The sequence below is a fragment of the Balaenoptera ricei genome, chromosome 6 (genome assembly GCF_028023285.1).
Source record: "Balaenoptera ricei isolate mBalRic1 chromosome 6, mBalRic1.hap2, whole genome shotgun sequence".
NCBI classification, from domain to species: Eukaryota; Metazoa; Chordata; class Mammalia; order Artiodactyla; family Balaenopteridae; genus Balaenoptera; species Balaenoptera ricei.
In genome coordinates this window covers 89,938,638-89,966,174 of record NC_082644.1, presented here as the reverse complement: position 1 = coordinate 89,966,174, position 27,537 = coordinate 89,938,638, and the positions used below count along the sequence as shown (strand labels likewise).

At 43.9% G+C, this 27,537-nt stretch overlaps 1 protein-coding gene across 2 annotated transcripts in view; it reads right to left on the bottom strand.

Moving 5' to 3' along the window:
* Positions 1-1,397: 1,397 nt before the first annotated feature.
* The window catches only part of GALNT12 (polypeptide N-acetylgalactosaminyltransferase 12), an 80,322-nt gene continuing 54,182 nt past the window's right edge, over positions 1,398-27,537 (bottom strand). Inside the window, exon 9 of one of the 2 annotated variants that reach the window (XM_059925152.1) lies at positions 1,398-2,886. In XM_059925152.1, the coding sequence (XP_059781135.1) occupies positions 2,869-2,886 (18 nt within the window). In that variant the 3' untranslated portion in view covers positions 1,398-2,868. Of the gene's footprint in view, positions 2,887-9,515; positions 9,681-27,537 lie in introns of those variants that run through there. The other variant, XM_059925153.1, reaches the window with a different exon arrangement.

Here is a 27,537-nt window from a genome sequence, read left to right as displayed (position 1 = left end):
TTCTCCCTGGCAAGGCTCCTGCAGCCATCTGGCTGAGGGGGCTGTTATTCAAACCTCTGGATCGTAGTCTGTTTGTTTTTGAGCAGTTTGCAGCTGATTATTTTCATCAAGTTCCCTGCGACCAACCGCGCTGGCTCCGATACCAGGCAAACCTGTGCAGCCAGCACGTCCTGTCAGCCAGGTTCACAGCTGGTTCCCCTCCCAGGGAGCCAGCAGCATTGTCCTCTTACCAACAAGTAGCCCCTGGCCCAGGACAGGGCATTCACCTCTGGATGCCTAGGCCAGCCCTTCAACTGTTCCAGCTGACATCAACCTGACACACTGGAGGGAAGGAGGGGCATCTGGGAGATCAGAAAGCCCCTGGTGGCCAGACCAACTCGAAGGGCCTTTAGTGTTGTCAGCTCTGAAAAGGCAGCATCAACCTTTTCTGGGTGTCATCACTGTGCAGAAAGGCAGGATGGAGAGATCTCAGAGAGGACTGAGTTCAACGTTCAGATCTGATCTCCGTTACTCTTGCCATCAGGCAACTGAGCCTCCTTTTCTTCCTCTGGGGATCAGGGATAGTAAAGCTTTCTGTCCCTGGGCTGTTGTATGCAAATGCATACACATATAATATTATAGGCAGACCTCATTTTATTGCACTTCACTTTATTGCACTTCTCAGATACGGTGTTTTTTTTACAGATTGAAGGTTTGTGGTGACCCTTCAACGTTGAGCCAGTCTGTTGGCACCATTTTCCAGCATTTACTCACTTCGTGTCTCTATGTTACATTTTTTATTTTTTTAATTTTTGGCTGCGTTGGGTCTTCCTTGTGTGCAGGCTTTCTCTAGTTGCGGTGAGCAGGGGCTACTCTTCGTTGGGGTGCACGGGCTTCTCACTGTGGTGGCTTCTCTTGTTGTGGAGCATGGGCTCTAGGCATGCGGCTTCAGTAGTTATGGTACGTGGGCTCAGTAGTTGTGGTTTGCAGGCCCTAGGGTGCAGACTCAGTAGTTGTGGCACACGGGCTTAGTTGCTCCGCAGTATGTGGGATCTTCCCGGACCAGGGATCGAACCCATGTCCCCTGCACTGGCAGGCGGATTCTTAACCACTGTGCCACTGGAGAAGTCCCTATGTCACATTTTTAGTAATTCTCACAATATTTCAAACCTTTTCATTATTATTATATTTATTATAGTGATCAGTGATCTTTTTTTTAACATCTTTATTGGAGTATAATTGCTTTACAATGTTGTGTTAGTTTCTGCTGTATAACAAAATGAATCAGCTATACATATACATATATCCCCATATCCCCTCCCTCTTGCATCTCCCTCCCACCCTCCCTATCCCACCCCTCTAGGTGGTCACAAAGCACCAAGCTGTGATCAGTGATCTTTGATGTTACTACTATAACTTGCTGTAAGTTCAGACGATGGTCAGCATTTTTTAGCAATAATGTATTTTTAATTAAAGTATGTACATTTTTTTAGACATAATGCAATTGCACACTTACTAGACTACAGTGTAGTGTAAATATAACTTTTATATGCACTGGGAAACCAAAAAATTTGTGTAACATGCTTTATTTCAATATTCTGTTTATTGTGGTAGTCTGGAACTGAACCCGAGATAACTCCCAGGTGTGCTTGTATATGTAAAAGGCCTAAGACCACATCTGTACATAGCAAGTTCTTAATAAATATTATTAGTTTCCTCCTTCCATTTCTTCAAGCATGTGCTACGCTGGCCTCTCAGCTCTCCTGGCTTGAAGGATGGGTGAGGCCTGGTGTTCCTTGCTTTGGGGAATGGGATGCAGGGATTGGGGGCTTTCCTTCCAGAGGCAATAAGAATGGTCCATGTCTTCAAAGTAACTGTGGTGGCCACAGACTGATAACTTTTTACCCAGAAAGTAAAATCCAAACGGTTTGGTAAGATGCGAGCTCAGTTACTCAATCTGCCTTTCGGACATCAGCCTGTCCTTGGGGTCAAATGAGCTCTTAACAGGCCTGGCATTTTGTTATCTGCTTTCTCCTGCAACTGTTTTTCAGTAGAGAAATCCCACCTGTGCAACAGGAACACATACTCAAGGTCCTTCAGAATGAGCTTCTGTGTGTGTCAGATGGGCAAGTTCAATGGCAAGCTGTGTGTGGTCGGGGGTGTCATTTTAAAAAGCAAAGAGGGAGGGGGCTCTGTCTGAGGGGAAGGGAAATGCTTGCACTTGCCCAATGCTGAAGGAACCTTGGGTAAGGTAGCAGGTGTATACATGCCGCTGACCTGCTCCCGAGCTCTCCAAGAGAGGCCCAGGGAAGGAGAGCTCTGCAGGGGAAAACAGAGCTGGAAGTAGCTTTCAATTACTTTCAACTGCCCTCTATGGGAAGATAGAAAGAGGGTGTTCAAGGCAGGGGGCTCTTGGAGACTGAGGTGCTCAGACCTGGCAGGAGCCCCGCTGACTTTAGGGGTGGGTGTGGACAACTGTGGAAGAACAGCCAACCACTGACCTTGCTGAAAGAGCCATGTCCTGAGCTTGGGCTGAACTGAGGGGACAGAGGGAGCAGTGTTGGATCTGAGTTGGGGATGCCTTGTCTGCGGCCCTGGACAAGTCACTTCCACCCTGCAGGCCTTGGTTTCCCTGGTGTGAAGCTGGAGGATTGGACTGTGCCATCTCTAAGCAGTTTCCAGAACTGACTCGTGTAGTCTCTGATGCAGACGTCAGGTGAAGAAACCAAAGGAACGGAGGAGGGTGATTGGTCACTCAAGTCCACACCCCTTCTCTCTGTCCAGTGGATGTCCCACGTCGTCCACACTCATTTATCGAGTTGCTGACGAAAAAAGACTGCTCACCAACACTCACACAGTTTTATAGGTTTGTCCACCATATAATCCTGTTCATTCCTCCCAACAACCCTGTAAGAAGATAATACCTACAGTTGATTGAGTGATATTATGTGCTGAGCATTACCCTAATCCTTTTACATATTTCATCGTACTTAATCCCCACCATACTCACATGAGGCATGGGTATTATTGTCCCTGCTTTACTGATGTCCACTTGCCCTTGCAAACGTGAGCTCCTCTAGACACGCAGTAACTGGATGGAGTCTCTGAACCTGGCCCGTGTGCTCTCCACTTGGGCCCGAGGCGCTGGGCCAGCTCCTGCCTGTTTGCATTAGGCTCCTATTTCCTCCCAGCTGTCCTTGGCTCTGGTCTCCCTCTTACCAGAGGGGACCTTGAGAAATCATTCTCCTGATGCAGCAGGAAGAGGCCACTCAGGTCGGGTGAGTGCTGAGGGAGATGCTGAGTTACTTTCCGCAAGTCTGCTCCTCCCCAGAGAAGGGCTGGCCCACCCAAGTCTCCCAGGACAGTCTGAACAAGTATCTGATCTGGAAATTTGGCCCAATGTTCTTCCTTCCTCGCTGGCTCAGAGGATCCAGGGCCATATCTGCTGGGCCAAGTCCTCCACCTGCGTCCTAGATCCTGAGGCCTCCCTCTCCTGCTCAGCCTTCCCTCCCTGGCAGCCCTGTCCCTCCCTCTCTACTGGCTCCTTCCCACTGGTTGCTGCTGAGGCGCAGCAGAAAGAGCCTGGACACGGAGTCAGAAGACTGGGAATCAAAGCTGCTCTGTCACTTACTAAATGCATGACTCTAGACAGGTCAGTCACCTGGCTGAGCCTCGGTTTCCTTTCCTGGAAATTGGGGTTATGAGGGTGATAGGGCCGCAATTCCTCTCCAGTCTGATTTCCAACTGCCCCCCATCTTGCCACCTCTGCTCCACCCAGACCTGTCTCCTGCCCATGGATTATTTAACAAATCCATTCAATAGGTGGGCTGGCACAGAGCACACTCCCATAAGAAGCTCCACCCAGGCCCTGCTATCACGGAGTCCACAGTCTAGAGGGTCAGGGAAGTAATAAACAGGCAACTATCAGACAGTGCACTGCGAACTGCGATGCCAGAAGCCAATGGTGCTGGGGTAATGTGAGGAAAGGCATCCATTCAGCCCTGGGATGCCTGCAAAGGCCTCCCAAAGGATGAAATATCAAGCTGAGATCTGGTAGGAATCAGCCCTTTGAAGAAGAGGAAGAGAATATTCTAGGCAGAGGGAATAGCTTGAACCAAGGCCCAAAGACAATAGAAGGTTAGGGGACATGAACAAACATGGTTTGGTTTGATTGCACCACAGCACGTGCATGCATGTTTGTGTGTGCGTGTGTGTGTGCGTGTGTGCACTCATGCGTGTTGGAGTAGGGGAGAATGGAGAGGTGAGCCTGGAGAAGTGGCCATGGACTTGCTTATGCAGAGCAAGACTCTGGGGGGTACGCACAGAGAGCAGTGGGGGAGGATGGGAGGGATTATAAACAGGGAAGGGACATGGTCAGGTATGATTTTGAAGATGCCTCTGCCTGCCATGGCAAGAGGGGATCAGATTTTTAAAGAAATGATTGCCAATACCAAGCATCTATGAGGATGTGGAGCCACTGCAACTCCCATACTCACATATAATGGGATGTATACCTGTAACCTGAACCACTGTTTTAAAGAACCATTAAGCAACACCTAGTAGAGTTGAAGATCTGGATATTCTTTTTTTTTAAATCTGATCCTCTCAGATGTGGGTATTCTTAACCCAGCAACTCCATTTCTTGATTCCTACCCAAAGAGACATGTGTGAGGCATGTCTATGTAAGGATATTCACTGAAGTACCATTTGTAATAGTAAAAAAGTTGAAATGACCTATCCAGGCATCTGTAGACGAACAACTCGGTAAAGTGCAATTTGCTTATACGTTGGAATACTACTCAATGGTTAAATGAATGAACTGGATCTCCATGTATCAAGGACAAAACTGAAAATATAATGAGCAGTGGGGGAAAAAAGGCAACTTGCAAAAGGATATGAACCTAATACTTTGTGGTTTGTGGATCATCAGTAGAAAAGATATAAAAATACATGTGGGACTTCATCACACCAAATTAGGATAATATTTACTCTGTGGACAGAGGGTGAAGGGGTAGGGTAGGAATTTAGCTGAAATTAGAATCTTATATTTCTATACAAGACAGAATTGAAGCAAACAGAGTGAAATGTTAATACCTACTGAGTCAAAAGGGCGGGTATCTTGTGACTTTTGCATTGTTTGCTATACTTTTGATATGTTTGAAGTTTTTGGCAATTGAATTTTAAAATGGATTCATGGACAACAAGGCAAGGGGGAGGCAGATCTGCTGGGGAGGCTTTTGCTGTGTCGAGGCTGGGGAGGCTTTTGTTGTGTCGAGGCTGGGTAGGCTTTTCCTGTGTCCAGGCTAGGGAGGCTTTTGCTGTGTCCAGGTAAGGGAAGCTGGTGACTCGGACCAGGGGAGGGCACAGTGGGAATGGAGAGAAGCGGATACAAATGAGCAATACTCAGAGGCAGAATCAGCACAACTCTCTGCCTACTGGGATTCTTCCTTCTTTCTCTCTTTATCCGCAGGCACCTACTCAGAGTTCTGCCTCTATAGGTGGCTTCTTCAACCACCCTGGTCCTCAGAGATCTCTTTTACTCTGACATCTTCTAGGCCTTGAAATATCAGTCACTCCTGGAGTCATTTCATGCAACAATGCCTGAACTTGTGGTGTCCACATGTTTCCTTTCTCCAGTAAAACCATGTGTTTGAGCAGGGCAGGAACTCTCTCTTATGCTCTTGACGGGTGTCCCTCTGGCACATCTATGTGGCTAATTGCTGTATCCCATGCCGCCCTCACATCATGCCCGTGGTTAGTGCCAGAGAAGTTCTAGTTGAATGAATACATGAATAGATAAGCGAATGACTAAACAAGTTCCAGGAAGAATTGCTGAGTAAATGCAGGGAGTCAATTGGCAGCCCAGAATCCAAACCACAAGTTTGCTATTAACAAGTAGTAACTTTGGCAAAGTCGCTTCACCTCTCTGAATCTGTTTCTCCAGCTATAAAATGGAGAAAATGCCCGTCTTTCAGGATTAATGCTTATGGATATTTTATATTGCTTATGTATTCCTATGGGTGTTACATATTATGAAGATTATATCCATAACATACCTCTAAGATGCCTACCACTTCCTCCCCAATCTCACTCATATTTCATGGAACTTTCCTTGTTCCTAGCCCAGAAAGTGTAGCTTTTCATACCAGTGGATACAGCCCCTTCTGCAGACAAGTGATGGAGCCAGGAGGACCTCTGACCCAAGCTGGGCCAATCACACTCTCTCCCAGGAATTTGGAACACAGAGACTTAGTCAAGTGACTTGCATTCATCAAACATTTGATGAGCAGCCCACTCTAATCATGCCTTGAGCTTGCACAGTCATATATTTTAGCCAACATGCTGCACTGCAAGATGAGAGCCTGAGGACTTCCCTGATGGCCCAGTGGTTGAGAATCCGCCTGCCAATACAGGGGGCACGGGTTCAATCCCTTGTCCAGGAAGATCCCACATGCCACGGAGCAACTAAGCCCGTGCGCCACAACTACTAAGGCTGTGCTCTATAGCCTGCGAGCCACATGTACTGAGCCCGTGTGCCACAATTACTGAAGCCCGCGCACCTAGAGCCCGTGCTCCACAGCAAGAGAAGCCACCGCAATAAGACGCCCGCGCACCGCAATGAAGAGTAGCCTCCGCTTGCTGCAACTAGAGAGAAAGCCAGCATGCGGCAATGAAGACCCAACGCAGCCAAAAATAAATAAATAAACAAATAAATTTATAAAAAGATGAGAGCCTGAGGATTTGGGGGGAAAATAGGATACTTGTCCCTCTCTCCTGCCCCTTATCACAGCCTGTTTTCTAGGGCCTTTGTAGACAAGCCTTCTCTGTCTTACAAGGCCGAGGTTGACTTGCTCCTGTCTTCCCCACAGCACAAAGCCTAGCGCCTGGCACTGAGAAGGCACTCAAGTGACATTGTTTCAGATGAATTGTGTTGGATATGAATGGAAATAGACCAGGACTCATGAGGGAAAGAGAAAGCGAGCTGGTGAGTGCAGACAAATTCAAAGCATAGGAGGGATGTTTTAAGCAATTGGAGATATTTAACTTGTTGCAGAAAAGGCTCATGGAGAGCAAACAGAAAAAGCGATCCAATGTTCTCCGTGGCTAAAAGTTACAGAGAAGCAGGTGTGGCTTCACACCAGGAAAAACTTGCTGTTGGAACTGCTCACAGGTATGTTGATTGTCTTATAAGTCTCCCTGTTTGGGGACATGTGCAAGCAGAGACTGGGTACCACTTAGCAGCTATTCAGGCACTATATGAGAGGGCTGGGCTAGTGACCTGAAAAATTCCTTTCAATTGGGAGTGTCTAAGTCTATGCGTTTATTTGTTGGTGCACCCTAGAGGAAATTGTTAGTCAAAGTTCTAGTTATTAGTGAGACCTCTCAGAAACTTTGGCCATGTGTTCTGAAATACATATCAGACAAAGAGCATCCATGGAATAACTGTTACAATTTATCATTTCAGTTTTTATTATACAGTTTTATTAATGTTGGATAAAGTTTTAAGAGAAGCTTTTTTGCCCTAAAAATGTTAATGGGTTGCCCATCAGCTTCAAAAGAAGAAAAATAGCTAATAGAAAAATTATATAGGGCTTCCCTGGTGGCGCAGTGGTTGAGAATCTGCCTGCCAATGCAGGGGACACAGGTTCGAGCCCTGGTCTGGGAAGATCCCACATGCCGCGGAGCAACTAGGCCCGTGAGCCACAACTACTGAGCCTGCACGTCTGGAGCCTGTGCTCCACAACAAGAGAGGCCGCGATAGTGAGAGGCCCGCGCACCGCGATGAAGAGTGGCCCCCGCTTGCCGCAACTAGAGAAAGCCCTCGCACAGAAACAAAGACCCAACACAGCCAAAAATAAATTAATTAATTAATTAATTTAAAAAAAAAAAAAGAAAAGAAAAATTATATAGTTACAGTGTTAACCCCAAAGTGGAAAGAAGAAGCAAAGTTCCAGCAGAGTACAGGGCATGTGCTCAACACATGGGCATGTCCTGCTCTCTCTCTTTTTATAGTCTGCCTGAAGTTACCAAGAGGACAAAATCAGGATGAAGGTCAGGATTACAGAATCCAGTGGGACCTTGTTGTGTATGTGAAACCAGCTAACTGAAGACAGAAAAATTTCCAAAATTGTTACGTAATAAGAATTCCCCCTGCCCCATAATGATACCTCCACTGGTCCCCTTCCAGTTTACCTCTCCCATCAGCATAACAATCCACTCTGTGAATAAGCAGGACCATTCTCAGAAGAGGCAGAAAGAGAAGAGCTGGGGGGGGGCTTTCAGGGAACTCTATCCTGATCCTATCTTCTTCTTGGGCCTTTTGGCATCCTGATGCTTGCCAATTAGCCATCCCCAGGTGGACCCGGCCATCAGGTAAGCATGTAAATCCATACACTTAGTGTCCATGATCTACACATCAAAGTCAGAGAGAGAAATCTACATGGCAAACAGGAATGACGAAGGATCCTATCATTAGACAAGTACCTATAATCAAGGTTTTTAACCTTGGTTGAGGGAGACTTTAAAACCCCAAAAACTTCCATTTGAAACCACTAAAATAAGGATCTCTGGGGGTGGGACATAGATATCAGCATTTTAATTTTTTTTTAATGAGATATACTTTACATACCTCTGAAATTTATAGATCTTAACCACTTATCTTAATGTGTTTTGACAAATGTGTATACCCATGTGACCTACACCCCTATCAAGATATGGAACATTTCTATCACCTCAGAAAGTTCCCAGCTGCCCCTTCCTAATCATTCCCCAGAGCTCAAGACGCAAACATTGTTCTGATTTTTTTCTACCTTAGATTAGTTTTTCTTGTTCTGGAATTGCATATATTGAATACATAGAATGATATAGTGCTCTTTTATGAACTGACTTCTTTCACTTGCGTAATGCTTTTGATTTTCATTCATGTTTTGTATGTATCAGTAGCCCTTTCCTTTTTCATCACTTAGTTGTATTCCATTGTATGGATGTGTACAATTTATTTCTCCATTCAGCAGTTGATAGACATTTTGGTCACTTCTAGTTTGTGGTAATTCTGAATAAAGCCTCTATAAACAGTCACATGCAAGTCTTTGTGAGGACATATGTTTTTATTTCTCTTGGTTAAATACCCAGGAGTGATATTGCTGAGTTGTACCATAAGTAGAGGTTTAACTTTATGAGAAACTTCCAAACTTGTTTTCCAAACTATGCAATTTTTACATCCCTACCAGCAATGGATGAGAGTTCCAATTGTTCCATATCTTTGTCAGCACTTGTGATTATCAGTTTAGTTTTTTCAATAAACTTTTTACTTTAGAACAGTTTTAGATTTACAGAAAACATTGTAAAGGTAGTAAAGAGAGCTCTTACATATCCTGCACCCAGTTTCCCTCATTATTAACACTTACATTAGTATGGTACATTTGCTACACTTAATAAACCATTATTTGTACCTTATTCTTAACTAAAGTCTACTCTTTATTCAGATTTCTTTGGTTTTTATCCAATGTCCTTTTTCTGTTCCAGGATTCCACACACAATACCACATTACATCTAGTCATCATGTCTTCTTAATCTCCTCTTGGCTGTGACTGTTTCTCAGACTTTCCCTGTTTTTGATGGAGTATTAGGTATTTTATAGGATGTCGTCAGTTGGGATTTGCCTGCTGTTTTTTCTCACAATTAGACTTGGGTTATAAATTCTAAGGAAGAAGACCACAGAGATAAAGTATCATTCTCATCACATCATATCAAGGGTACATACTATTAATGTGACTTCTCACAGTTGATGATGACCTCAATCACCTGGCTGAAGTACTGAGAAAAAAGTCTTTCAGTGTGTCCATATATTTACCTTTTCCATTGCTCTTTATTCCTTCTGCAGTGTCCAATTTGCTATTATCCAATCTAGTGAATTTTTAAATTTCAGATCTTATATATATATATTTTTAAAATTAATTAATTAATTAATTTATGGCTGTGTTGGGTCTTCGTTGCTGCGCACGGGCTTTCTCTAGTTGCAGTGAGCGGGGGCTACTCTTCATTGCAGTGTGCAGGCTTCTTATTGCGGTGGCTTCTCTTGTTGCAGAGCATGGGCTCTAGGCACACAGGCTTCAGTAGTTGTGGCACACGGGCTCAGAAGTTGTGGCTCACAGGCTCTAGAGCGCGGGCTCAGTAGCTGTGGCACACGGGCTTAGTTGCTCCGCGGCATGTGGGATCTTCCTGGACCAGGGCTCGAACCCATGTCCCCTGCATTGGCAGGTGGATTCTTAACCACTGCACAACCAGGGAAGTCCCCAGATCTTATATTTTTTAGTTCTAAAACTTCTATTCCGTTTTTTTGCTTGTTTGTGTCCATTTCTCTGTTAGAGATTCCCCCATCTGTTCATTCATTATGTCCATCTCTTCCTTTAGTGAACATATTGATAATAGCTATTTTAAAGTTCTTATCTGTTAATTCCATCATCTTATCACCTCTGGACCTGTTTTTGCTAACTGTTCTTTCTTCTAGTTTGGTGCACATTTCCCAGCTTCTTCATGTTTCCAGTAATTTTTGTTTGTTTTCTGGACATTGTGGATATGATGCTGAGAGTCTAGATTATCTCCTTTTAAAGAGTCTCTTTTTTTTTTTTTTTTTTTTCTGGCAGGCAGTTGCCTTTATTTTAAAGACAGAAAGGCACAGACTTTCTGGGGTCTCAACTGAATGTCCAGAGTATTTGGTGATGTCTCTCTAATATGGCTAGTCAGAAATCCAGTATCTGTCAGTGCTGTGAGACTACCAAAATCTCTGTTGACCTCGTAGCCCTCCAGTAGCTGTTTCCTGCCAAGTCTCTCAGAGTCTCACTCTGTGCATGTACTTAGTACTGTGCATGAGCTTAGTACTCAGCAAAAGACTTAAGGGAATTCCATGAAAATTTCACATCAGTATTTTTTAAAGCTCTCTAAGTGATTCTAATGTACAGCCAAGGTTGAGAACTATTGAGTATTAATTCCCTAATTGTGAAGGAGTTGGAAAAAATGCCCTAGTACCAAAGAAAGTGCCGAACCCCTCAAGGTGGACTGGTCCTGGACAAAGTCATGAAGGATGTTGATAAAAAGAACTCTACACTAAAATGGCTCTAACCTGGGAGACATAAAGGAACAGAATCCAAGATTAATCAAGTTTAGTGTACCTCCTGTCCTTTAAAAGGATCAGCTATTATAGCTCATTCTTGCTCAGTTTGAGTAGTCCTCCTTTAAGATTTTCCTGTCACCTAGACTTTGAAAACTAAAGTGATAGCTGGTCAAAAAGAATTCCCAGTGCACTAAAGCCAGCAGGTGGAGGAAAATGGATCAACCCTTAGTGCATCCCTGTCAGTTGTCAGGTTCCAAATTCAGAGGATATAAGAGGAATAAGATGTCACTCCTGCCCCCAAAGTGGCTTCAAATCTAGTGGAAATTCCAGTATATATGGAGCTAAATTAAATACATTTCAGACTGTGATAGGTCCGTGGTATGGCAGAGATACATTCAAATTGCTTTTAGGAGCACAGGTATGTCTAACTTTGGGTTTGAAAAGGCTTCACAAAGGAAGAGCTTTTGAGCTGGGTCCCATTAAGGATAAGAACGGTGAATGTGGTGAAGTGAAGAAGGGAAGGGTATTCTAGGCAAAGAGAACATATGAAGGGAGAATAAATGGAACATAAGGGAAATTTGGTAAGTTCTTTAATGGAAAGATGAGGAATAGAAGCATAGTTTATAGAAGAGCAGAAATAAGATGACTTTACTCTTCCCATCAGTTGAGACGAATCAAATTTAAGAAATAAAAAAATAACTTATAAACAGTTCCTGTTGCTTTGTAATGAATCTCACCTTCTTTGGGACTGGAGTGGATCTTTAGCAGAAGTTTAACAAAGGTCTGCCATAAGTGGGGGAAATCTAAACAGTGTACAGAGAACCAGAGATGTCTGACCATGTGAATCTAATCTGAAGATTGTAACCTCACTAAAGTTACACATTGCATTTCAACATAAAACTGCAGAGAGTGAACTTTACACATGGATGGAGATTGTTCTCAATGTTTCGTAATATGTACAGGCACTGCAGAGAAGCAGAAATCACTGAGTAGACGGGGAAGCTTAAGGATGAAAGACACTTGGCCATATGTGCTTTAGAGATCTCCCCTGCAGCCAGAAAACAGGAGTCTGAGGCCTGAGTTTGCCATTTACTGTATATCATGCCCTTAAGAAAGTTTTTTAATTCCTTGGACCCTTAGTTCCCTCTTTTACGAAATGGACACATTAACGCCTGCTCACCCTGCTGTCTAACCGGATTCTCAGGAAAGACCAAATGACCTACTTTGTGGGGAAAAGCCTTGTAAGGTTAGAGCCCATTTATGATGCAAAGAGTTATTATTACTACTAATAAACAAGAAGAATGTGTGACAATGCCCAGAATTTCCTGTTGAGACAATAACTTCATGAAACCATTAAGAAAACTAGGATGTTTGTTAATTCCACAATGAGAGTTATGTGCTGGTATTGTTTCAACCATCTCCAGGGAATAAAGGGTTTGACAGCAATAAAGAATGAGCCAATTTTTCCTAAAGATTCTTGTTCTCTTTAGAATCATTTCAATAGCTTTTTGTGCCTTACCAAGACTTTTCCTGCCAATCCTGCCATGACTGATGAGAACTGGGTATTATTCAATTAATTTTTTCCTTAAAAAAAATTAAGGGAAATCTTTCCACATGCTAATACTCATATAATTCAGGTCTGTGAATACTCCACCTCCTCCAAGGCAGCTCTCAGGCACAATGCTGGGGTCCTGAAGAACATCAGTGACCGTAGAAATTTCTTCTACTCACCAAGAAAAGAGGGAAATTCATGCCTGACACCAAACCAGTCTCTTGGAACCCCTCCTTTCCCCTTCTATAAGCTCAGGACAAGAGGCTTTCATGTGGATACCACTTGGCATTTATAAATTTGTCAAAGAACTGTGTGGGCAAAGCCCTCTAGGGGATACACACTGCCCTTCAGAAATGCAACACAAGGATCCTTTCTTGTTGGGTTAATGATGCCTGGTGGTGATTTTGATGACCTTTGGGATGTCATTTTCATTTCATGTCATCACACACAGTAGCTGACCGCCCTTCCCCACATCTTGCCACAAAGAGCCTGTGGATTCCGGTCCCAAATGGTGACCCAAAGCCTCACACTGAATTTCTCCTTTCAAATTTACACTAAAATCATCAAACTACCATAATAAATGGGGAAAGTCTAAAACTTGGAAAGAGCAATTTTACAGCACATCTCAAATTTTAGCGTGCACACAAATCACCTAGGAGTCTTGTTAAAATGCAGATTCTGATTCAGTAGGTCTGGGATGGGGCCCAAGAATTTGCATTTCTAAGAAATTCTCAGGTGATGCTGAAACTACTGGTCCCTGGACCACACTTTAAGGAGCAAGAAATCAGAAGGCAAACATGAACAATTCTCCCAGAACTCAAAGGAAATGGTTAAAGAGATAAAAATGGTGAAAGAAAAGTTGGAGAGCCAAGAGCTGCAATGGAGCTTCTACATATAGAAAAAGAGAACAGAGGAGATAGAGAAAAAAATTGAAGTGGCATATATGTTTTGACTTTAGAAAAATGTATTAGTCTAATTCATCATATCAATATAGCAAAGCAGAAATACCACATAATTTTTTTGATAGGTGACAAAAATCACTTGAGAAAATTCAACATTCCATCATCATCATCATCGAGAGAGAGAAGAATATTTTCTTAAAGTGACAAATGTACTCTATGTAAAATCAAAGCCAGTGGGATGCTTAATGAGCCATTCCATTCACATAAGTAACCAGAAGGATATCCACTCCCATCAGTGTTATTAACACTGTTCTGCAAATCCTAAGCCAGACAACCAAATACGAAAATGAAATTAGGGGTGATATTAGTGAGGGTATGTTCAGTTTCATGTAATCATGGCTTAAACAAAATAGAAGTGTCTTCCACTCTCGCCTAAGTTGGAGGGAGCAGACCAGGCTGGTGTAGCAGCAATTCTAGGACTCCAGAGACCCTGACCTTCTTGTTCTCTGCTCAGTCATCACCAAGGTGGCTCTCATATCGTAGCTCTGCTATAGCTGTCACACATATTTGATGTCTCAGACCTCATGAATATTTAGTGCTTCCTTGGTCCTTCTGTCCTTCCCATCTATGTTCAGCCCATACATGCTTTACTAACTTTATCTATAATATGTTACACAGCTGCCTGTTTCTATTGTTCTCTAAGGCAGAATTTAAAATTTTTAATAACATAGCAATACACATTACACAAAATAAATATGTCATTTTAACAAATAAGGCTAAACTAGAATAATAAATGTATGATAATAACTAGGCATGCTTTAAAATGAGTGATAATATAAACTCATCCTAACAAATAATAAATTGTATCATAAAAGGGCAAGAAATTTAACAGTATGCTAGCAGCTGAAGAAAAGACAGATTAGTGCAGAAAAGAAAGCTCCTAAACAGTCCCAACTATATATAAAAAGTAGTAGATGCTAATGCTATTGTTTCCAAATCATTAGAAAATGATGTCTGGTGGTACAACTTGCTAACCATATGGGAAAACTTAAAATTAGGTGCCTACCTCACACCATTCACAAATGCCAGATGCATTAAAGTTATAAATGAAAAAATGAAACCATGAAACTATGACAAGAAAATACATATACATGTTTAAATAATCTTGGGTTGGGAAAATACTTAAACCTGCCAGCAAATATGAAACAAAAATTGAAAATATCAACCAATTTGACTCAATTTTAAAGATCTATATATATAATTCTTTAAAAAGGCCAAAATGGAACTGGAATAATAAAGTAAGGAGGACCTAGCTAGCCTGGTTCTTTATCCATGAAGACGGGCTGGTAGATGTCACCAAACTCTAACTATAGTTTTGCCTCTATGCTAGCTGAAAGATGATATGCATATATAAATATTACTTGTTCAAAAAGTATACAGTCAACATGGATGAACCTCAACAACATTATGCTAAAATGAAAGCAGTCAGACCTGATAGGTCACATGTCATAAAATTCCTTTTTTATGAAAAGTCCAGAATAAGCAAATCCATAGAGACAGAAAGCAGATTAGCGGTTGCTGAGGACTAAGGGGAGAGGGGAATGGGGTGTGACTGCTAATGTATATGGGGTTTCTGTTGGGGTGATGAAATATTCTGGAATTAGTGGTGATGGTTGCATAACTTTGTGAATATACTAAAAACCACTGAATTGTACACTTTAAAGAGGTAAATTTTATGGTATGTGAATTATATCTCAAGTTTTTAAAAAAGTGTATACTGCAATTCACACCCAAGAGTGGGTTCAGTTCTCAACTGACCCTGTTGTTGCCTCTATAACATAGTGAGTTAAAAGAATTCCCTTAGGGTATCAGTAATACCTGGTGCTTGAATAAGACTCACTATAGGGATGTTTCCATCCTAATGGCCAGGGTGGGCTAGCCAGGGAGATGCCTCCTCACTTTACAGCACTGGCCCCAGAGAAGGCCTCCCGCATTAGGATGAGCCAACCCACACACACACTACCAGGTTATATCTAGCCATGCATGCTCCCAACAACTCAAAAAATTCTGCTTTTAGTTTACAAATTTGAGCAAGTGTGTACTGAACTTCCAGTGGGTGGATTTGGCCTTCTGTGGTTTCAGAGCATTTCTGAGCTTTTGGTTCCTAAACCATGGCCATGAACTCACAAGGACTGGGACACTCTCCCAGAACTCCATCCACATCACTTTCCAGCAACTCAGTGTCAGTGGGCTTTTGGTCAACCTGATAACATGTAAGTTACAGACATGGTTTATCAGAGCCGGAAGGAACCTTAGAGAGTAATGTCTCACCACCCTAACTCTCGCCTCCTACAATCACTATTTAATAGATGAGGTCCAGAAAGGAGAAGGAGTCATCCCTAGATTACCCAACAAATAGAGGAAACTAGAATTAAATTAAATTTCTGTGTCCCAGTCCTGAAAGCACATGTGGTTGTACACCCAATTATTTCTGTTGCAATATTGGCCTTAGCAACTCCACTTCCAATTAAATAGTCTCCCACACAGTGAAAAGAGAATGGAACGGCACAAGACCAGCAACAGGACAAGCTCTTAACCCTTTCAGGATGCTCCTGACAATGTCAGAAATTTGAAAGCCACACTCAGGACAGCTTCCTCAGGCAGACACTGCTGAGGACGTGGACCTTCTCCAAGTTTCCTATGACTAAGTAAACTTATCCTTGTCCATAGATGGAATTAGTAGGAGGGACCCAACTATCTGCAGAGCAGATAAAATACTGTAGCAGAAATGAAGCATCCTTCCTCCTTGTCTCCCCTGTCAATGCAGCAGTTTCTCCTATGATGTCAGGTGCCCTTTAATTCATTCATTCACTCATTCAACCAACAAACACTTCTTAAACATCTACAGCGTGCCTGGCCCTGTGCTGACGTTGAGACATGGAAATGGGTCAAGCATATACTCACCTTCAAGAGGCTCCCAGTCTATTGGGAAACGTTCCTATTTGACCAGCCCTGACAGAAGGGGAAGGCTAGAGTCAGAAAGTTTGTGCAGAGCACCGTGGAGACAAAGGCGAGGTCATAATTTGGGTGTCAGGAAGGCTTCACAATGTTGATGCCATTTAAGCTGCATCTTGAAAGTCTTCAAATGGCAGAGGAGGGAGGGGAAGCTTTTCTGACACAAGGAACAGGTGAGCAAGGGCACAAAGTATAAGGGTGCATGGTGTTTTTGGGAAAGGGAAGGAGACCAGGGTTTCTGGAATGTGATATCTGGAGCTGGGTTATGTTGGCCTGTTCCCACTGAGTCTCCATCACTAAAATATGGATTTCTTGGGGTCAAGCTGTGCATTATCCCCTTCTGAATTTCCAGCACCTACTCAGAACTCGACAAACTTTTTCCAAGTGAATGAGTAAGAGAAAAGAAGAATTAATGTGTATTAGGTACTAACTATGTGGGAGGCATTGTACTGAGTGCTTTACTTATATGCAATGATGATGACGATAAGGCTCATATAAACCTTATGGATTTGGTATTATCATTATTGCTAATATTATTATTATTATCCCCCTTTAATAGGAAATGACTAAACACAGAGGCGTGAAATAACTTGCCCAAGATCACCCAGCTAGTAAGAGGCGTATCTGGTCTTCAGACCCAGATCTCTATCAGATGAATGTACTCTCCTTCTTCATGTCTGTCTCCCCACTATCCTAGGGGCCAAATCTGTGTCAACTGCCTGTAGTTTGCTCTCTTAAATGCTGTTCTCTCACTGTAGTCAGAATGAATGGTAGGAGGAGGGAGCGGCCAGGTGGTAAAGAGCCTCGACTACCAGGCTCTGAATCCTGGACTTGATCTTAGAGATGATGAAGGTTTAACATAAGCCAACAGGCGAATTCCCTAGCAGTCCAGTGGGTAGGACTCGGAAATTTCATTGCGAGGGCCTGGGTTCAATCCCTGGTCGGGAAACTAAGATCCCACAATCTGTGCCATGCAGCCAAAAATAATAATAATAATAATAATAATAATAATAATAATAAGCTAGCAGATGTGGTCTGAGTCCTTTCAATACTTAGCATGAGGTTTGCCATGGACTTAGAAGCCAGGAAAAATTTTTTGGGAAGGGGAAAATGGAAATCAAAACTCCTTTGCTCTGTGTCAAAATGGGCACAAGCAGATATCTGAGAAGTGGTGAGTGGGACAAAAGCCCTAAAGGGTTAAGGCTTCCTCCACGTGATAGTCTCAAACATCTGGCTCTCTTCTATTCTCTAAATTTGGAACAACTAGCTATCCACTTCCTCCTAATCAAGATAAGGTCAGGGTTGAGAATCCAGGCAATTGTGCTAGGTCATTTAATTGCTTTCCTTTTGAAAACCTTGAGCCAGCCATAGGGAAATTCTCTAGCCAAGGCAAAGAATAAAGGTCAACGAACGTGTCGCATCCTGATGCCTTTTACAGATCCCAGGAGCCACAGGAGAAATCAATTCCAGTCAAACGAGTTGCGAAATTCTTTTAAAAAGTGGAGCCAATATTTTTAAGATTCTCCAGGTCATGGAAAAATATATACTAAGAACATGAAAACAATACCAAGTGTCTCCAACAGCACGAAATTTACTTCTCATTGTTGTCTAAGTAAAATCAGACTAATTCAATCGGGGCTATGTTCCCTAACCCACCATAAAATGATCTGTTATAAAGTATTAATAGGAAAAATAAGATTACCAGTCATTTCTACTTTTCCTGGATGCCCACAATTTTGTTATTAACCATGATCTCTTTTTCAAATTTTTTTTTCTGACTATAAAAGTAATACATATTCATTGGTGAAATTTTGGAAAATAAGGAGAAAAACAAAGAAATAAAAATCAGTATAACCCACCATTAACAACTCAGGTTTTTTTTTTTTTTTTTTTGGTAACAAAAATTGAGGTCACACTGTATATGAAATTTTATATTATTTTTTCATTTAGCATTTATCAGTAGCTTAATCCTATATACATAGTATTCTTCAAATACATTATTTTAATCATTTATATCAGATTGATCAGCGTGGATGTGCCATAATTAATTTAACTAGTCATCAGGCTGTGGACACTCAGGCTGTTTCCAGTCTTCTGATTTTATAAATTAATGTGTAAAATGTCTTGATACAAATATCTTTGTCCTACTCTCTAAGGGTCTCTTTTTGAAGTAAAATTACTAAACCAAGGGGTATGAAAAACTTAAGGTTCTTGATAGATATTGCCAAATTGCCTTCTATTTGTTCAACAAATATTAATTTGGGGCCCAGTGCCAAGCATGGTTCTGGGCACTGGAGAGACCACAGAGAATGAGACAAACTTTCTGCCCTAGGGAGCTCTATTCTAACATGGTACCAACTTATCTTCCCGCTAGCCAGGTATGAGAATGCCTGGCTGGCTCCTCCTCCCCTCATCAGCACGATGCTCTTTTAAGAATCAACCTTGGGTAACACAGTAGCCAAAAAGTGTTCTTTCAACTATTGTTTTAATTTTCTATTTTCTGATTAACATACTTTCCCATGGATGTAGCAATCATCTCCATTTGTGTGCATGAATTGTCCGATCATGCTCTTTTTTTGTATTAAGACATTTGCCTCTTCTTATTGGTAAACGTTTTAATATATTCTAGATGTTAACTTGCTGCCTGCTGTATTTTATGAATATTTCTCATTGGCCTTCTGGATATCTATGATGCTTTCTAACTTCATTTGGCAAATCTTGAGCACCTCCCAGGCATGGGGGATGGAGCTGTGGACAGAAACATACATGGTCCCTGGTGGAACTGGCAGCGCCATGGGGGAGACAGACCTGCTTTATGAGAGGATGAGGCACGGGAGTGAGGGATGGTGTGCGAGGACCCATCTGGTGGCTGAGGGGCGGCTGGTGTCTTAGGGAGGGCTCCTGAAGGGTGGAGGCTGACAGAGGGAAGTATCCAGGGAGTGCTGGACAGGAAAAACCTACAGGGAGTGAGGGAAGCAGAACAAGAGCAAGGAGATGCTCTCCGGTAAAGTCTAGCTGGTTCCTGATCCACAGCTGTCTCGGGAGCATAAATTGCACAGCAAAGTTTCTCGCCTCGAGGTGAGGGTGGGCGGCCTTTTGTGAACCCACCCACCACGTCAGATCATGGTTAGGAGATGCTTGTGGAGGGTGGGGGAATGTGACCTCCCTGGCAGGTGGCTCCCCAGGAGAGGCAGCTGTGGTGTCAGCAGTCAGCGCTGCTGCTGCAGCTGGAGATGCAGGAGACTGGAGCAGGGGTCTGCGTGGGGCACTGACGGTGTGTCCTACACACGTCAGAGAAGCAGAAAGGCCAGGGTCGCAGAAGAGGTGTGGGAAGCGCAGGCAGCATGATCAAGATTGCAGTTAGCAGACAACTCTTTGGCTTCCGTTGGGAGAATGGACTGCAGGAGTCCAGGAATGACCAAGAAAGTTTGGGGCTTGCAAAATGCTTGATCCCTCACCTTGAAGAGTCACTGTGACCATGATTATCATACCAAAGAGAAATCCTACAACATAGACACCTGATTAACATTGTTCAAATCCACATTTCCCAAGAAATCGCAGAGGAACAGGTGAGCAGAAAGGACAGCATAACAATATAAAGGGCCAACTCCAGGTGAGAGATAGAGGCCTAGACTATGGGGGTCCAGAACTGCAGAGAAGTGGGTATACTGAAAACATATTTAGGAATTAAAAACCACAGTATTTAACTGAAGATTGGATATGGAGCAAGAGAGAGGGAAATATCAAGGACAACTCCTGGATTTCTAATTTGAGCATCTGGATGGTGATGCATCATTCTTGGAGAAGGATTGGGTCAAGTGGAAGGCTGGGGGTGGGGGTGGGGAGACGACCATGTGTTTGCAAATAACAGTTATCCTTAGACATTTTTAGGTTAATAAATGTCAGCAAAATGTGGAGCCATGAGAAGAGCCCTGGACTAAAGACTTGAGTTCTTGATCCAGTTCTACCAACAAATAGAGAAGGTCCCTCTACCCCACTGAGCCTCAGTTTCCCCACCTGAAAAATAGAGATAATAAGTCCTATTCTAACTATTTCACACCACTGCCATATTGATCAAATAAATGGATAGAAATAAAAAAACAGATAAACAGCAAGGACCTACTGTATAGCACAGGGAACTATATTCAATATCTTGTAATAACAAACAATGGTAAAGAATCTGAAAAAGAACATGTATATGTAATACATATATACATATGTAACTGAATCACTTTGCTGTATACCTGAAACTAACACAACATTGTAAATCAACTATACTTCAATCAAAAAAATAAATTTTAAAAAATGTGTGCTAATTTATAGACTGCAACCAAACACAAAGGTATTATGGTGATTACCACTAGCAGTCATTAGAGGGCGCCTCAGCCATGACACCCCAAGGAATTAAGTCAGAGCAAGACATGAGGTCAACAGACCCAGAGACATAAGTTTGGGTGGTGGCTATGTTATAAAAACAATTATACAGGTTCATTTATAATCATTCTAACAATATTATTTTTCAGGCAGGAAAACTTTTTTCTCTGTCATTAATGTCTCTCCCTCTTATTCACCTAGTGCTTTCAACCAGGGTCACCCTACCCCCATCGAAACCTGCTCTCAAGAAATCATCCACTGATTGGCATTAAAGAAAAAGTGCCAGTAACGCCTGAAGTGTTTTCTTCCCAGGGCGTGTGCCCCTCCTCAGCAGAGAATCAAATCCTCTGCCAGAGGTGAGGCTTTCTAATGGTGGAATTGGGGTGCAGGGAGCACATGCAGAGAGGGACTGAAAGTGAAGCAAGCCAGTCACAAAAGGACAAATACTGTAGGATTCCACTTCTGTGACAGAGCTCAAGTGTCGAAGTCTCAGAGACAGAAAGCAGAATGGGGGTTGCCAGGGGCTGCGGATAATGGAGAGCTAGCATTTGATGGGTATAGAGTTTCAGTTTTGCAAGGTGAGAAGAGTTTTGGAGATGAATAGTGGTGATGTCTGCACAACAATCTGAATAATGCCATTGAACTGTACCCTTAAAAATGGTTAGGATGGTAAATTTTTGTGTGTATTTTACCATAATAATAATAAAGAGGTATTGAGAAGGTGCAGGGTCACATCATTATACATTTGTCAAAACCCCTAGAACATACAACACCAAGAGTGAACCCTAATGTAAACTATGGACTCTGGGTGATAATGATGTGTCACTGTACGTTCTTCCATTGCAACAAATATACAGTTGACCCTTGAACAACGGAGGGGTTAGGGGCGCTGACCCTGTGCATATTTGAAAATCCGAGTATAACTTATAGTCAGCCCTCCATATCCAAGGTTCCTCTGTTATCTGTAGTTCCATATCTGGTGATCCTATAGTACTACAGTATGTACTATTGAAAAAATCCATGCATAAGTAGACCCATGTAGTTCAAACCCATGTTGTTCAAGGGCCAACTGCATAACTCTGGTGCTGGGTGCTGACAGTGAGGGAGGCTGTGCATGTGTAGGGGCAGAGGGTATATGGGAATATCTCTGTACCTTCTGCTCAATTATGCTGTGAATCTAAAACTGCTCTAAAAATATTTTTTAAATAACCATAATAATAAAGAGGTATTGAGGAGGTTTGTGGTGCTCGTCCTGGTGCTCAGGCAATCACACCCCACAGATGGAGCCTGCTACCATACACACACACACACACACACACACACACACACACACACACGCACACAGGGCCCTGCACAGCCTTCTGCAGTCAGCTAGGCTAGGAGCTGGTCCCAGTCATTTGGGCCCATTTGGAGTTCACTCTGGAGCTTTTAATATTCAAAGGAATCTTTGTTCTTGCTGTGGAACCGTTTCTCATCCCATTTAGCTCTTACATAAGACATACTTTGGATCTGATATATGGGGGAAAAAATTACCCATTTTATTCATTTTGAATAAACTAAAAATAACTATCCTCCCCATTTCCTGGAGCCAATAAGGACTGTTTGGAAAGGACAGAGGAAAGAAAGACAAGAAATATGAAAAAGAACCTCAGGCTGGGCCTACAGAAGCCTGGGTTTAAAATCTGGCTCTGACTCTCGACTGCTGTGTGACCTTGGGCAAGTCCCTGCCCCTCTCTGGGTCTCAGGTGCCTCATCTATCAAATGAAAGGATTGTGTTGGAACACCTGGCCTTTGAGATCCCTTCAACTCTGACATCCTACTTTTCTGAGAGAAGTAAGACAAGGAGTTGAGGCATCGTATTTTGCTAGCCATCCAGGAAATGAATCATTTTTATTATTCAGAAACTTTTCCAAATTGATTTTGATGTGATCCTGTGTGATAAGAGATAGCTAATGTCACCTCTCTTCCCATTCCTGTTCTAATGTCTAGAAATAGTCATTAAGTCACAGTCTCTACTTCCTCACCTCCTGCTAAGTCCCCGGCAGACTAGTTTCTGGCTCCTCAATCCTTTGAAACTGTTCTTGTCAAGGTCACCATAACCTCCTGTGGTGGAATCAATAGACATGTCTCAGACTTTTGCTTCCTCCCTGCACCTCTCAGAAACATTTCAGCACAGGGGACCTTCCTATCTTTCTCAAGACACTCTTCTCCCTGGGGCTGAGAGGAAAAATGACTTTGCCCTCCCAGAGACGCAAGTGTCAAGACCAGGACTGTGCCCACAGTGTTGGTGCCAAAGCCTAGTGCCTCAATCCTGCAGGTACCACAGCATCACTTGCAACCATTTGCCTTCCCATTGTCATCATTTTACCACCAAATTCTAGATTCTCTGGGCGATTCATTCATTCACTCATTCATCAATTATTTATCGAGAGTAAACTACTTACTGGCACTGTATTAGGCAATGGGAATACAGTTGACCGTTGCACAGCATGGGTTTGAACTTCGCAGGTCCACTTATATGCAGATTTTTTTTCTATAAGTACTACAAAACTACACAATCCATGGTGGGTTGAATCTGAGGATGTGGAACTCCAGAGCTGACTGTAAAGTTTTACTCTGATGTTCGACCCCAGAGGGAATGGGCTCTCTTAACCGCCCCCTACCTCATGTTCAAGGGTCAACTGTATAGCAAGACCTGCATGACCCCTGCCCTCCTGGAATTTATAGTTCAGTGGAAGAGTCAGGCATTAAGCAGGTAAGTACAAGATACCTGTGTAATTACAAATGTGATGAGTTCTCTGAAGAAAAGGACCAGGTGCTGTGAGAGAGGAGAGCAAGGGGGAGGAGTGCTCCAGGCAGAGAAAACGCTGTAGTGAGGGCCTGCTGGGGGGGCGGCATCTTGAAAGGGCATCCTGGGGAATGGGGCATTGTCCTTTACCAACAGCATCCGGCTTTTACCTAGATCAAGGATTTTGGAGTGGCCTTGGAGGAGCAGAGGAAGACTCTGGAGGAGTTACCCCCACCCCGACCCCCAGCCACCCCTTGGCATCACTGTTGGGGCCAGGACCAAAGGAGGTTGCAGCTGGACCATGTAAGGGCCAGAAAGGGGCCAGAGAAAGTGAGAGGGCAGAGCAGTGTGGGCGGTGTCTGAAGGGCTGGATCCTAATAGACCTGGAAGGATGCCCCAAAGAGTCATCTGATTCTTGCTTTAGAAAAATAGTGTTTTGATCTGCAGAGACTCATGGGTGGGGGGCAGAGGGCAGAAGGGTAACTCATGGAGGCCAGTTCTTTCGAGATGACCCTGCTTATCTTCACCAGGCACAGAATTAGAAATATTCTGCCATGAGGAGAGAATAGAACACTTTTCCTCAGCTTCCTTATGAAAGGCAGACGCTCCCATCATTATGAAGCCCTCAGGACCCTTGGAGATGACCTGGTCCCACCTCCCCAGCGCACAGATGAGGAAACCAAGGCTGGCGAGGTGCAGGGCCACCCAGGCAGGACCACGAGCGCAGCAAGTGGCACAGGTGGGATTCTGCTGGTCTCCAAAATTCACACCTTGGCCATGCATCACCTTTGGATGCCCCCTGGACCAACCCATTTTCTTTTACAGGTAAGGAGACTGAGACTCAGAGAGAGAAGGTGGCTTTCCAAGGGCTGTAACCTGATCCCTAGAGGCCCATCTCTGCTCCTTCCCCTGCTCAGAGCTGCTTCCTTGTGGGTAGCAGAAGAGAAAGTGTCCCCTAAATAAATGCCATTACGACGGGGCTGTGAACAAAACAATGTCCCCATGGCTGGGGGCAGCCTGGGGCCATGTGAGGAAGTTGCTTCCTTGGAGCAACTGGTGTGGGAGCTGGAGCATTTGCTGGCCACCCGCTCTCCCAGGAACAGAAAACTCAGGAACCACGTTGGGCAGGAGCCCGTGGGAACGAGGCCTGCACTCCCCTCTCCAGGGGCCCCCTCAGCCACTGATTATGCTCCCAGTGAAATTCTTGCCAAGCAGAACATCTGTATTGCGCGGGGAACTGGCGCCGGGGCGGCCCAGCTGCCACAGGGGCTCGGCGGGAGTCCACCAGTTCTGGGGCTGTCACCTCTGACCCCACGGAGACCATGTCTCCCAGGGTCCACATTCTGACCCTGGAAATCTGGAGCAAGTTAGGGGAAATTTAGACAGATGTTGCTTTTTCCAGTTTCCTGTGGAAGTTAAGTGACACAGGGAGGCATATCATTCAGGGGAGGAGACGAAATATGTGAGGAGAACAGAGGAAATAATACATGAGGTGTTTGTTTGCAAAGCAGTTGTCTCTTCCTTGCTCAGGGCTTGTCAGAAGGAAGTTGACCTCTCTCAAGGCAGTAACAGCAAAGCAAGTCCTTCTTTTTCTAGAGAACCTCAACTCAATCCTCATGGACCAACTCAGGCCCCCTGCTTCCCACCTGCCAAGCCAAAGTGGTGGCTGGGTTCACCCATCACCCTGTACACACCTTCACAGTGATCTTGCGACTTGGACTTGGAGGACAATTAGTCATTATATCTGTCTCCCCTGCTAGGCTTCGGCAGATACTGTGCCTTAATCATCTCACGTCCACAGTGCCAAGTAGAGGGCCTGGTACAGAAGAATAACCCACTAAATGTTGGAGAACTGGATGGGGGGGAGAGAAATGGAAGAAAGGAAGGAAAAAAGTAGGAAGAAAGGAAGGAAAAAAGTAGAAAGAAAGGGGGAAATATAGGTTTCTTCAGGGTATTTGCAAGTCCCTAACTCTTCCCTATTGATTTGAAGCCAACACCTGCCTCTTAGAATTAACACGCCTCAAGAAAATTCATTCATCAGGCTGGAATAAGGCTGAGCTGAGCACCACAAATAATAGTGGCTTAAAGAAGATAGGAGTTCACTTCTCACTCACATAAAAGTCATCCCAAGTCTGAGGAGGCTGCTCTCTGAAGTCATCACAGGCCCAGACACCTTCTGTCTTGTTGCTCTGCCATTCCAGGGGTGTTGTACTCATACTTGTGCTCCAAAATGGCACACCACGAGGTCCACAGCCAGGGGAGGGGCAGAGGGCAAGGAAAGGCACACTCTCTGTTGAAGAGTGTGACTGCATTTTGAGTGCATCGCTCCCCTCACCTCCCAGGGCCACACTTAAAACAGGGCAGGCCGGGATTTATGGTCTTAAGCTGAGCATCTGTGTGCTAAGGTTCTATTCCTATGAAAGAAAGGGGAAATGGATTTTGGAAACAACCAGAAATCTTTTCCAAAATAACAAGTAACAGAAACTTTAAAAAACATATTTCAGGGATTTCCCTGGTGGCGCAGTGGTTAAGAATCTGCCTGCCAATGCAGGGGACATGGCTTTGAGCGCTGGTCTGGGAAGATCCCATGTGCCGCGGAGCAACTAAGCCCGTGCACCGCTACTGAGCCTGCGCTCTAGAGCCCGCGAGCCACAACTACTGAGCCCACGTGCCACAGCTACTGAAGCCCGCGTGCCTAGAGCCCATGTTCCGAACAAGAGAAGCCACCGCAATGAGAAGCCCGTGCACCGCAACAAAGAGTATCCCCTACTCGCCGCAACTAGAGAAAGCCTGCGCGCAGCAACGAAGACCCAATGCAGCCAAAAATAAATAAATAAAATATAAATTTATTAAAAAAAAACATATTTCAAAGCCCCAGTATTTTCATTATATATTTGACCATCCCAACAAACCTGTGAGAAAACTGAGGCTGGCGGGGGTGTGTTGGGGGGTGGAAATGCCTTTGGGCAAGGGCACTGAGGGCAGTTAAGGAACAGGACAGAAACCTGAATGTGTGGTCTAACCTGGGATTTCAGTTTAGACTCTCCCAAATGCTAGAAAGAGAGAAAGTGATACAGGAAGGAAAGGGGCAGGGTACAACCATTAAACGAATGACACAACCTTTAAGAACAGGATACCACAAAAACTGGTTAGAACCTACTTAGCTCCAAGTTGGTGGAAGATTCGACTCCCAGCACACCTTGAGCCTCACTATGTGCTCATTGTAATACATTAGCATATGTAAATGACATGCCCACAGGCGCCATGACAGTTCCGAGGCTGACCATAAAAGGTCAAAAAGTGGGCAGTGCCCCAACTCCTGGAAATCCCTGCCCCTTCTCCAAGATAGTTAACATATTCCTCCCACTCATTAGCCTATGAAATTACCCAGCCCATAAAAACTAACCACACCCACACCTCAGTGCCAGTCTCACCTTTTGAGACATACTGCAGTCTGTATATGGAATGTGTATCTCTCAGGGCCGCTCTTGCCTTCTGAGATGACCCACACTCTGAGCATTCTGGGAGTGTGTATCTCCCTGAATAAACCTGCTTTCACTTTACTATGGCTTGCTCTTGAATTCTTTCCTACTCGAAGCCAAGGACCCTCACTTGGTGGCCCACCCCAGGGACTCACTCAAGACCTGGGACGTGACCCTCCGCTTGTGCCCCATTTTTTCCTACAACAAAAGGAAGCTGAGATCACGCAGGTGTTTACGGGAGATCTGGGGGTCTGAGTTGAACCCCAGCTCAGTGTATCTGCTGTTGTATGTCTGTCCCCAGAGCTAGCGTTCAGAACAAATGGGTGAGTGGT